This window comes from Vombatus ursinus, unplaced genomic scaffold (genome assembly GCF_900497805.2).
Source record: "Vombatus ursinus unplaced genomic scaffold, bare-nosed wombat genome assembly UNPS02014820.1, whole genome shotgun sequence".
Classification (NCBI taxonomy): Eukaryota; Metazoa; Chordata; class Mammalia; order Diprotodontia; family Vombatidae; genus Vombatus; species Vombatus ursinus.
In genome coordinates this window covers 26,175,383-26,187,722 of record NW_020954598.1, presented here as the reverse complement: position 1 = coordinate 26,187,722, position 12,340 = coordinate 26,175,383, and the positions used below count along the sequence as shown (strand labels likewise).

The 12,340-nt window shown below is 45.8% G+C and overlaps 1 protein-coding gene and 1 pseudogene across 1 annotated transcript in view; both read right to left on the bottom strand.

Annotated features, from left to right (window-relative positions):
• VIPR1 (vasoactive intestinal peptide receptor 1) overlaps window positions 1-12,340 on the bottom strand; it is an 89,695-nt gene that overhangs the window by 9,067 nt on the left and 68,288 nt on the right. The window contains exons 4-7 of the mRNA XM_027836991.1: window positions 10,120-10,229; window positions 6,281-6,378; window positions 4,799-4,931; window positions 703-856 (exon numbers count right to left, since the gene is read on the bottom strand). Of these exons, the coding sequence (XP_027692792.1) occupies window positions 703-856; window positions 4,799-4,931; window positions 6,281-6,378; window positions 10,120-10,229 (495 nt within the window). The remainder of the gene's footprint in view (window positions 1-702; window positions 857-4,798; window positions 4,932-6,280; window positions 6,379-10,119; window positions 10,230-12,340) is intronic.
• Window positions 1,609-2,490, bottom strand: LOC114024111 (annotated as a pseudogene).

The window sequence follows — 12,340 nt, the reverse complement described above, 5'->3', positions numbered from 1 at the left end:
GATGCACCTAGAGTGAGCTGTGTCCAAGAGTTTGTTCAATGGGGTGACAGATAAGGTTGACTAAAGGCACTCCCTTCCCATTTTATGACCACACACCCCTGGAACAGGCAGGATCCAATTAGGATTAGCAGCAAATTAGGTATTAAGCTAACCAGAAGGTTAGAGGTTGTGCAAAGTGTGACATGATTCCCTCCACCCCACCCCCAACGTCAACAGTCTCAGCCAACAATGACAGATTCTGCAAACAGTGACATGAACATGGCCACTTTTTTTGAATATAAGACAGATTTGAGGGAGGAAAAAGGGAAGGGAATAAACAATTAAGATCCTACTATGTGCTAGGCACTGTGCTAAGCATTTTACAAATACTATTTCATTTAATTCATTACAGGGATTATCTCTTGAAGAGAAATACAATTTCTCAAGTCCAGGGAAAATTTGAACTTGATATCAGTGATCTCAAAGACAGAGGTCTTTGATACCTTTAGTGTAGATGACAGGGGAATAGGATCCCTTGTAGGCCAATTCTTACCTGGTGATATCATCCCTCAGCATTCCCAGTCTCTGGAGCCATGGGAGATTGTTTTCCTTCCCTGCACCTCAAACCCAGGCCCTTATATCTACCCCCCAGTGCCCTGGACTTTGTGGGGGAGGACCCCATCTTATAGCGCTCCATCCCATTCCACCCAAGTTCTTACATACCCCAGCCAATGAGGATGTACCACCAGAAGTATTTCCGTTCAGAGAAGAAGGAGATGGCCAGCAGGGTGTGAAGGTAGAGGCCTTCTACCAGCAGCCAGAAGAAGTTGGCCATAATGCAGTATTGGAAGAATACCATGGTGGCTTTGCAGCCTACCTGAAAGACATGGGACAAGGTCATTAAAGAACTAGGGGATGAGTGGCATGAGGCAGGGGGCAAGGCAGGGAAAGAAGTGGGGAATGGAAGGAGAGAGAAAAAGAGACAGAGAAGGGGAGAGAGGGAAAAGGAAGGAGAGAGAGAGACAGGGAGACAGACAGGGAGGGAGAGATAAGGAGAGGAGGGGGAGATATGGAGAGAGAGAGAGATAGAAAGAGTGGGGGAAATAGGGAGAGGGAAGGAGAGATAGGCAGAGGGAGGGAAAAGGAAGGAGAGAGGGACAGGGAGAGATAGGGAGAAGGAAGGAGAGGGGGAGAGACAGACACAGAGAGACAGAGATGGCGAGATAGAGAGAGGAAATGTGTTTTACATTGAGAGAGGCCAAACAAAGTGGGTGAGGTATGTATCTGATGTGTCTATAGTAGAGGTTCTCAAATGTATTTTGCCTGTTGCCCCCTTTAAAAAAAATTACTCAGCACCCCCCTGGAAATCTTTAACCCTTTAATGTTTTGGTTTTTCTTTTGAAATATGCATTATTTCAAAAAATATAAAATATGTATTTTTTAAATGACACAGCTTATATTTAATAATTTATTGTAAATTTGTAGTTTTTTCCTGTACTGAAATTTTGATTGTGCAAATATTATGTCAGATAACCATATAGCATTGTATTTTTTTTTTATGATTCACCATTTTCTTTATTTGCACAAAATAGTGAATAGAATAATCATACCCTGACTGGAAAAAAAAAACAGTAGTTTAGGGTTTAAACAAGTCCTTCTGTCCTGAGCATCTATTTTGAAGGCTTGGGACTAGCAGCTTTAGCCCCAGCATCTTTGGATTTGGACTCAGCAGGCTTAGCAGCCTTGGAATCACTGGGCTTTGTGGCCTTAGAATCAGACTTGGCTGCCTTAGAATCAGACTCGGTGACCTTGCCGTCAGATTTGCTGGGTTTGGGGCCAGATTTGGTAGCCTTGGGATCAGACTTACTGACCTTGGTGGCAGACTTGGCAGCCTTGGGGTCAGTGGGCTTGGCAGCCTTGGGGTCAGTGGGCTTGGCAGCCTTGGGGTCAGTGGGCTTGGCAGCCTTGGGGTCAGTGGGCTTGGTAGCCTTGGGGTCAGTGGGCTTGGTAGCCTTGGGGTCAGTGGGCTAGGTAGCCTTGGGGTCAGTGGGCATGGCAGCTTTGGGGTCAGTGGGCTTGGTGGCAGCGTTGGGGTCAGTGGTTCTGGCAACCTTAGAGTCAGGCTTCATGATCCTGGGGCCTGGCCATTTAATGCCAACTCTAGGGCCTGAACACTTGCTGGCCATCTAATGGCCAGCACTCCAGGCACTGGCCTTGGGGATCTTGGGCCTGAGGAGCTTGGCCTTGGAGGCCTTGGTGGTCAGGGCCTTGATGGCCTCTGCTCATGCTTTGGTGGCTTTGGCATTGTTGGCCTGCATCTTCTTCAGTCCCTTCTTGTGTTTCTTGGCAAAGTGCATGTTTCTCAGAAACTTGGGGTCAACCCCTTTCAGAGACTCGTATCTCTGTGACCTAGGTTCCTTGATGCAATTTCGTGCCATTTTCGTGATTAGTTATGGGTGGTATGGTTCTTAGACTTAGCCATCTTTACACCACAGCCTGTGCTAACAGGCACTCCACCGACTGGAAGAGGTGAGAGAGAGAGAGAGAGAGAGAGGGAGAGAGAGACAGAGAGAGAGAGAGAGAGAGAGAGAGAGAGAGAGAGAGAGAGAGAGAGAGAGAGAGAGAAGGAGAAAGGTATAGCATTGTATTGTAAACAAGTCATCTCACACATATATTCCTGCTGGTGCATGCTGGACTTTCTGACAATGTGTGACATGCTTGCCTGCCAACACTTGCTTGTTAAGACCTGTTGGTGGACTTGACCACGATAGGGTATAACATGCATTTTGTGTGCTTATTTGGAAAATAATGTAATCACTATGACTTTAACTCTGTTACAAACAGATGAAACATGTATGAACGGTTTTTCAAAATTTCCTTCTCTTCTTTCCTTATGCTTCCACAGCCCCCTTATTTTTATTCAATGCCCCCAATTACACCCTAGGCTACTATTGCCCCCTGGATCATTTCAGCACCCCCGGGGGTGGCATCACCCAGTTTGGGAACCTATGCCTGTATTGATCCCACCATGGCTTACATTTCCCCTCATCCCTGTGTAGCCTACAACTGATTTAGCTTCTATTATCAGTATTATTTTTCAGGGCATACACTTAGATATTGTTTTCCTTTTAAATAAATCTCACTTTAGAAGTGTGGCCTATATTTGGTGGTAGCTGTGTGGTATTAGGCTTGCATAGCCCATGTATTGATGGTGTGCCTGTATACTGTGGGGGGGGCGTTGCATGGTATGGGGTATGAAGAATGTGTGAGAGAAAGAGCTATTGAGAAAGAGAGATACAAACTCCTCTCTTTGGAATTACAAATTCTTCCCAATCTGACTCCAACCTAACTTTTCTGATTTGTTTTTGTATTATACCCTCCTCATTCATTATTTTCTATCTAGCCTGGCCCAGTTGCTGTTCCCTATGTGAAACCCTGGCTTTTCCTGATGCCTAGAATGGCTTCTCACCTCAGTATCTTGGAATCCTTGGCTCCCTCCAAGGCCCAACTCAAGTGTCCCCTCTAACATGAGGCCTTTCTCAGTCCCCTCCGTTGTTAGTACTACTCCCCACCCACTCCCTGCCTTATCCTGGCCACCAAAACAACTTTGTACAAATTACAAAGTGTACTACTAAGTGTGTCTGTGTACATGTTGTTCCCCCTTCCCTGGAAGACTATAAGCTCCTCAAGGGCAGACACTGTTTGATTTTTTATTTTTGTATTCTTAGTGCCTGGAACACAGTGTTGCTTAATAAATGTTTGTAGAATCAAACTGAATATGGGGAGAGACAGAGACAGAAAGAGACAAAGAGAGAGAAGGAGACTGAGAAAGAATAGAGAGAGGAGAAAGAGAGAGAGAGAGAAAAGAAGAAAAAGAGGGAAGAGAAGAGAAAGAGAAAGAGAGAGAGAAGAGAGAAATAGAGAGAGAGAGAGTGAGAGAGAGAGACAAAGACAAGACAGAAAAGAGAAAAAACCAGAGAGAGGTAGAGATAGAGAGCAGAGAGACAGGAGACAGAACAGAGACAGATAGAGAGGAGAGAGAGAGAACAGACAGAGAGATAGAAGGGAGAGAAACAAAGAGGAGACAGAACACAGAGAGAAACAGAGATAGAGAGATGGAAACAGACAGAACAGAAAGACACAGAGGAAGAGAACAGAGAGAGAGACAGACAGAGAAAGAGAGACAGAGACAGGGAATAGAGAGACACACAGAGAACAGAGACAAAGAGAGAAAAAAAGGTAGAACAGAGAGACACAAAGAGAAGGAGGGAAGGAGAAAGAGAGGGAAGAAAAAAGAGAAATAGAGAGATGGAGAGAGAGGGAAGAATAAAGAGAAATAGAGAGATGGAGAGATGGAAGATATGGGGCAACAGATGAAGAGAAAAGGAAAGGGAGAGGGGGACAGAGGGGGACAGCTAAGAAGTCAGAGAAAAAAGGGAATGACAGAAGGGGAGAAGAGGGGAATAAGATAGAGTTGAGACAGAAAGTGAGAGATGGAGTGGGAAAGGCAGAGAGATGTGAAGGGAGAAGACTAGAGTTAAGGAGAGGCAGAAATATGAAGAGACAGATTAAAAGAGACAGACATACACAGAGATAACAGAGACAGAGAGACAACAGAGAAAGATAGAGACAGAGATGACCAAGAAGACAGAAAAAAATATGGAGGCAGAGAGAAATGGGGAAGAGCAGAGACTAAGAGATGGGGAGAGAGGAAAAAAGGATGTTGGAAATGAGAGGTACCCAGAGCCCCCCAATCTTGGCTTAGGAAATTCCTCGTGTAACAGTTTCACTCCCCCTGGGGATTTTGGCTGCCCCTTACTGAGCCTTGGGAGCATCCGTCATCCTCGAGGACTAGGAAGAGGACAGTGTCTTTGAGGAAGACAGCAACTGCCCGAAGGATGAAGGATGTGAACAGGTGCATGTGGATGTAGTTGCGGGTGCAGTGCAGCTTCCTGTGGACAGCAAAAGGGCAAAAATCATCCTACCTGTCCCAGATCCTTCCTTCCCTCCTTCCTCCCCACTCTCCCAGGCCATCCTGGTTGGCTTCTCACCACTTCCAGACCACAGGATCAGCCAAGACCCTCTACTGACCTCCTTCAGGACAGAAGCATTCTGGAGGTTTGGTTTTCTAAATGATTTGTGGTTTAATCCTGACAACATGGGGTAGTGAGATATAAAGGACCCTAAAAAACTGCTCTTAAATCCTGGCTCTGATCCTGGGCAGGAATACCCTCCATCAACACCTCACCCAAATAGTCACAACAGCCACTGCTTGAAGACCTCCAGAGACAGGGAGCTCTATCTTACCACAATGGCCCAGTCCATTTTTGGACAGCTCTGTTTGTTATGAAGTTTTCTCATACACAGAGCCCAAATCTGCCCCCCTGCCCCATAGCTTTCCCTGTTGGTCCTAGTTCTTTCTGGAGACAAGCAGAATGATTTCACCCCTATAAGGTTGTCAACAAGGCTGGAGCTGGGTAAGAGCCAACATGGTGTGGTGGACAGAGCATTCAATTTAGTGGAGTCAGAGGACCTGAATTCACATCCAGCCTCTGACACTTAACTAGCTGTGTGACCTTGGATGAGTCTTTCTCCCATTTTGGCTCTCAGTGTCCTTACTCATCATCATCATCACCATCATCACCATCATCATCATCATCATCATAGCTAGCATTTATATAGCATTTTAAAGTCTGCAAAGCGCTTTACCAAGATTATCTTGTTTAACTCTTACAACCTCTGTCTTCTTAGCCCTAATCTGTGAGGTAGATGCTATTATTATCCCCATTGTACAGATAGGGAAATCGAGGCTAAGAGAGGTTAAGTGACTTGCTCAGGGTCACATGGTCAGTCATTATCTGACTCCAGGTCTGGTGCTTTATGCACTGTGCCATTTGGGTGCCCAGAGAGTGAAGGGTCTCAATGAGATACGATCTCTAAGGTTTATCTTGCTCTAGACCCTCTCACTCTCTGGTTGTAGCACCAAGCTCTCTATTCCTGTGTCTTCCAAGTTTTTTGCATCCTTCTACCTTTGCCCGCAGATACAATGATTGTACTCCTTGTTTGCAAAGTCCACTATTTGCAAAGCCTGGGACTCAAGAGTCAGGCTGCAAAGAGGGAAGAGGGCAGAAGTGGCTTGATTCATCACCCACCATCCCTGGAGCTAAGTGGAAAAGGTGTGAGGGCTTCAGCTCCTGTTAGGAGGAAGCATTGGAGCTGGTCTTAGAGATCTTGCTCCCTCTACTCCCATACCCCTCTTCCTCCCTTCTCCCCACCCCCCCACCCCCAACCCCAGCCTCACCTGAACACACATAGGATGACCATGGCTATGGTGAGTGCAATGAGGGAAAGGCTGTGGCCTATAGTGTATCCAGTCTTCACAGAGCCATAGAAAGATTGCTTCATGTGAAAAGGGGAGGCGGGAGGAAAGAAAAATGCATTAACAAAAAGGTAGCCTTTGGGAGTTGGGGAGAGTTAGGCCCAGCTTTACTCCTCCCAAGCTACCCCACCACACATCTAAAGCTGCCTCACCCTGCCAATAATCAGCATGAAAGACCTGGGCCCTGCTACTCATTTGTTGTGTGATCTTGGGTGAGTCTCTTTCCCTACTCAGACCTCTGTTTCCCCATCTGTAAAATGAGGAGGTTGGACCAGATTATTTCTAAAGTTTGATTTCCAACTTTGAAGTTCTATGCATCTGTAATTTGGGGGGGATTATTGTCTATTTCAGACAATACATGTCATCACAGTTGCATATCCACCCTGTCAGAATGTGTCATTGACTATTGGTTGAATACAGGAAGCTACTTTCCTGGTTGCCCTTATCATCCAGAGTGAAATGCCCAACATGTACTGAGTATAAGTCTGCTGGAGCCACTCCCCAACAGAAGGCTCCATCCTTTGAATTGACAGATGGTTGTGTAAATTGCATTTCTTGAAGGTGGGGATGCTTGTCTTCTGGAAAGATCACACCTTCCCTAAAGCTCTTTATTTGGCAGATATTTGATAAATATATATTGTATTTGTGGACCACAGATGCTATCGGTCCTAATCTACTTCAAAAGGCTGTTCTAAGGAAAACGATTTGTAAGGCTAAAAAGTTCTATGGAAAACTGACTTCTAATTTTCATTATCTATACCCTAAGCTTTCTGCCCATTGAATAACAGAAGAACTCGCTGCCTGCCTGCCTGCCTGCCTTGCACTTTTGGTTCAGGGAAGAGAATGTCAGCTACTTACCCCTTTCTGGTGTGAAGGAAAAGAAAGTCAAAGGAAAAAGGAAGAATAGTAAGCAGCTTCCTCTTTCCTGACCAACCGCCCCTTCCCAAAAAGCTCATTAGGCCATGGAATTGGGTTGAGTGTGGTAAGGGAGATAACCACAAAAATGCAAAGCTGTCCCTCCTGCCTAGGGAGTGGGGGGTCAGTGTGGTGATGGGAGAGCAGACCCCTTCAGACACTAGCTTATATGTGACCAAAAATGATTTGAAATCAAGCTTTATTCCGCATGTTATAGGCTTCTTCACCTCTGGCTTATAGCCACCCTCCTCCCCTCTTCAATTGCTGCTCAGCAAAGCATCTGGGTGGCTCACGAACTTAGCTTGTTTTGGCCCCTTGACTTCATACCTTTCGACCCAGAAAAAACCTTAGAGGTCATCTCCAGAGCTTCTTAAACTGTGAGTCACAACCCCTTATGGGGTCACAAGAAATTTGGCAACAGTAAAAGGTTTCTGAACATACAACAACCAAAAATTAATTCAGAATCGACAAGGTAATGAATCCGAGGTGTTTCTGGCAGTGCTTGCCTGTGGTGCATCCTGCAACTTTACTGCAGTGTTGCACACTTCACATTGTGCATGTCATCATGCCACGCAACACCAACGAACACTGCCAAAAAGGGAAAAGCGGTCCCGAATGGAAAAAGTTTAAGAAACCCTGATCTATGTGACTCCTCCTACTTCTGCTTTCATAGAATGCAGAGGCTTTCATGCACAAAATGCTTTTGATTGAGACTACTAATGAGCTCTAGCAATTGTAACACAAGATTCAGTGTCAGACACTGGTCATCATAAGCTGAACTGCAGGTCACTGGTAACCTAAGTCACAGTTGCCTGGGAGGGAAGGGGTTCAAGGAGGTCTCCACCCCCTTTTCCTGGACAGTGTTGCTTAGCCCCTGAGAGCAGAACCAGGAAGTATGGGGGTTGAAACTGCCAAGTGGCAAATTTAGCCTTGAAGTCAGGAAAAACTTTCTAAAAATTGGAGCTGGAGTTCCAAATGGAAGAGGTAGCCCCAGGGCTCAGGAGGTTCCCGCACATCAAAGGTCTTCAAACCAAGGCTGGATTCCCTTGTTGGGAAGCTTGTAAAGGGGGAGACTCATGTTAGCCAGCCTCTGGGGTCCCTTTCAATTCTACAATGCTGAGGTTCTGGATTTTATTGTGTAACTAAACAGACCCAGAATATACCTTAAAGATGGATGAATAACAGAATCAAAGCATCTCAAAACTGGAAGTGACCTTGGAGGGCATGGGGTCCAACCTGTACCTGAAACATAAACCCTCCAGTGGTCATCCTGCCAGCCGCTTTGCTTCAGCATTTCCAGTGCTAGAAAGCTGCTTCACAAGGCAACCTTTTCCATGATGGGGCCAAAGTGTTAGACAGTCTTATGTAGAGTTGAAATCTAATGCTATGTAACACCCTATTAGTCATAGGTCTTCCCTTTAGGGCAGTCCTGAACAACCTGTGGCTTGCCCAAAGGATTTCGGGAGGCCTGTAAAAATGTAGACGATATCATTCTCTACATTTTTCACGGGCCGCCCGAAATCCAATGGCAGGTCACAGGTTATGCAGGCCTGCCTGCTCTAGGGCAACAAAGTAGTCCATTTCTTTTTCTACCTTCCAGTGACAAAAGATGGCGGTTGGCTGGGGCTGTCCCTCTAGCTAGGATCCTTACTCGCTCTTTGTCTGAATAGAGCTAATTCCTGGGAACCAGCATGGTATGGCACTCATAAACACCCCTCCTCCCAACCTGGAAAACCCTGTATGGTCTGCTTGTCACCCTTCCCACTGGCCCTGGGCAAGCTGTTTGATTCAGGACAGAGCAGCCCTCTCTGCAAATGTTCTAAGTTGAAACAGAGGCATTCTGAGGATTGCAGGAGAGAAGCTTGGAATATGTCCCTTCTTTTCAGGGGTAACAGCCTTGTTGTTAGCCCAAAGCATGAATTACACTCTCCCATCACCACACTGACCCCCCACTCCCTAGGCAGGAGGGACAGCTTTGCATTTTTGTGGTTATCTCCCTTACCACACTCAACCCAATTCCATGGCCTAATGAGCTTTTTGGGAAGGGGCGGTTGGTCAGGAAAGAGGAAGCTGCTTACTATTCTTCCTTTTTCCTTTGACTTTCTTTTCCTTCACACCAGAAAGGGGTAAGTAGCTGACATTCTCTTCCCTGAACCAAAAGTGCAAGGCAGGCAGGCAGGCAGGCAGCGAGTTCTTCTGTTATTCAATGGGCAGAAAGCTTAGGGTATAGATAATGAAAATTAGAAGTCAGTTTTCCATAGAACTTTTTAGCCTAACAAATCATTTTTAGCCTTACAAATCATTAGTAGAGCTAATTCCTGGGCACCAGCATGGTATGGATTTATAGTCTGAAGACCAGCATTCAATACTTTCTTTGGGATTTGGAGTCAGGAAGGACTTGTATTTGAATGTGACTTTTGACATGCATTGTGTGATCATAGTTTAGGCATTTACTTTCTTTGGGTCTCAATTCCCTCTAGCTTTGAAATAGAGCAAATAGCTAATAGTTTCAAAGCATTTTAAGGTTTAGAAAAACCTTTGCATACATTATCTTATTTGATTCTCTCAGTAACCTCATGAGGTTAGCAGTATGGGTATTATTATTCTAGTTTTATAGACAGGAAACTGAGGCTCAGAGGAGTTGAGTGAATTAGCTAAAACCACCCAGAGCTCATAGGGCAGAGTTGGCTGGGACTTAGAATCCAGCTCTTCTGGCCCTTAGGGTCTCAATAATTATGTTTCCTCATTCCCTAGGGCTAAGGGATAAGATGAGGAAGTAGATAGAATTCCAAAGTCTTCAAGAGGATGGGGAGAATATTTTGATAGGAGGGCTCAGCATAACCTACCTTATCACGGGGTGTTGTTGAGTTGTCATCAGAGCCACAGGCAATAGGGTAGGGAGCTGGGACCAAGTCTGTCCATCCTTTGATGGTGCATGTCCTGGTCACGTTACCACCTGGGTAGAAAGAGGGAGAAAACGGTCATGCAGGACCAAGGTCCCAGAGCTGGCCCTGGTATTTCAGACCAGAATGTAAAGTGTCCAGAGGATTGGGCCGTGACTGCACTCATAAACACCACTCCTCCCAACCTGGAAAACCCTGTCTGGTCTGCTTGTCACCCTTCCCACTGGCCCTGGGCAAGCTGTTTGATTCAGGACAGAGCAGCCCTCTCTGCAAATGTTCTAAGTTGAAACAGAGGCATTCTGAGGATTGCAGGAGAGAAGCTTGGAATGTATCCCTTCTTTTCAGGGGTAACAGCCTTGTTGTTAGCCCAAAGCATGAATTACGCTCTCTAGGGAATGAATGGATCCCTGGCCCCAGAATAAGCTCTGACCTGTGGCTCAGGTTCCCTACCTCATCCTCCTACACAAGTACCTGCTCAGGTCCTGGGGCCTAACTGAAGAAGATCATTTTCTGTCTGGCTCTTCCTGCCCACTTTTAATTCTCTTGCCATATGTATATATATTCACACCTAAACACAAAGGTTTCTTTAAATGTGGATCGCCAGATCCCTGACTCTTGCATGAGTACTCAGTGCACTAAATGCATGTTAGGTATGGGATAGACACACAGAAAATGCAAAAAATGTAAAGGGCAGAGTTGTGAGCAAAGGGTTCACAAGAACCCTGTGGACAGATAGAAAAAACATATTAAGTACCCACACAGCCCACAGACTCCTTGGGATATTAATCCATTTTTGGGGTGGCTCAATAAACATTTCCCTTTACCATGGACCTGCACTGTCCCAGCAGCTCACAGCCATTTGGGGGAAGATTGGCAAGCTCTACATCTCCTGGCCCTCTGGAAGGCCTGGCTCCAGGGGCCATCAATGTGATCCTTTCCTTTCTTAAAGAAGCTAAGATGTGATTGCAGAATCTTCCTCTAAGAGGCTGGTGGTGCCCAAACTCTGAGACTCTGGAACTTTGAATTTAAAGTGTCCCATGAAGCAACTCCCAAATGTGGGGAAAACCACTCTCAAGGTATCTCCTCTTACGCCACTGTCCCTTGAGACTCCCATCTCAAGTTGCTATCACCTTGTTTGTTCACAGCAACAATGGTTGCTACAGTGATTCAGGCCACAATGGCTGCAGCCTGCAGTCTCAATTATCCCAGTGAAGTCTTGGTCACAGGAACTAAAAGTGTGGGTTAAGGCCACCAGCAATACAAGGGTATGGGACCTGAAAGCTGAGGGCTGCCTGGGCCTGCATGGTAGACTACAGCCTGATTCCCTCCTTACCACAGAGAGAGGCCATGGTCAAATCTCAGTCTTAACCCTACTGGCCTTGTTACAAATATGTTCACAAAGGAAACTATCAGAGAGCGTGTGCATGGCTTCAAAAGACCCAAACTCCTCCCTTCTGGAGACATAGCTAACACTGTGGTTCTACCATTCTTAGTGGGCTAGAGTCAGTCTGAGTGTGTTCAAAGTATTCCAGCTTCCATTTTGTAGAGGAACCCAGGCTGTCCTTCATTTCTTTTCTGGCCCTGGGACTTCCCTCCATACCTGGAGTCTTCTTGCCCTGGAATATAGAGTCATCTCTATGGCCTTCTTAACCTGGAATAACATCTACCCTCCTCTCCTATTGGTGAGTTTCTCCTAGGGCCTCCATTTTATGAAGGGGACCAGGATGGCCTTCATTTCCCACCCTGCCATGTTCCTGGCTTCCAGTCTTCCAAACCATGTACCTGAGCTAGGTGCTTTCATTCCCCCACCCATTCCCTCTTTTAGGCTCCTTTTTGTGTACTGTTGTCTGCTATTAGAATGTAAGCTCCTTGAGGGTAGGTACTATCTTTTATTTTTCTGTATTTGAATCCCTAGTACTTAGCACAGTGCCTGGCACATATTAAACTAATAAATGCTCCTTCCTTCCTTCCTTCCTTTTTTTCTCCTTCCTTCCCTTCTTTCTTCCTTTCTTCCCTCCTTCCTTCCTTCCTTTTCTCCTCTCCTCTCCTTTCCTTTCCTTCCCTTTCCTTCCTCTTGTAAAAAGATACCAGGGGAAATTTGTGGCCTATATAATCAATCCATCAATCCCCTCCCTGCCTTACAAGGGGATAGGACCACCACCAT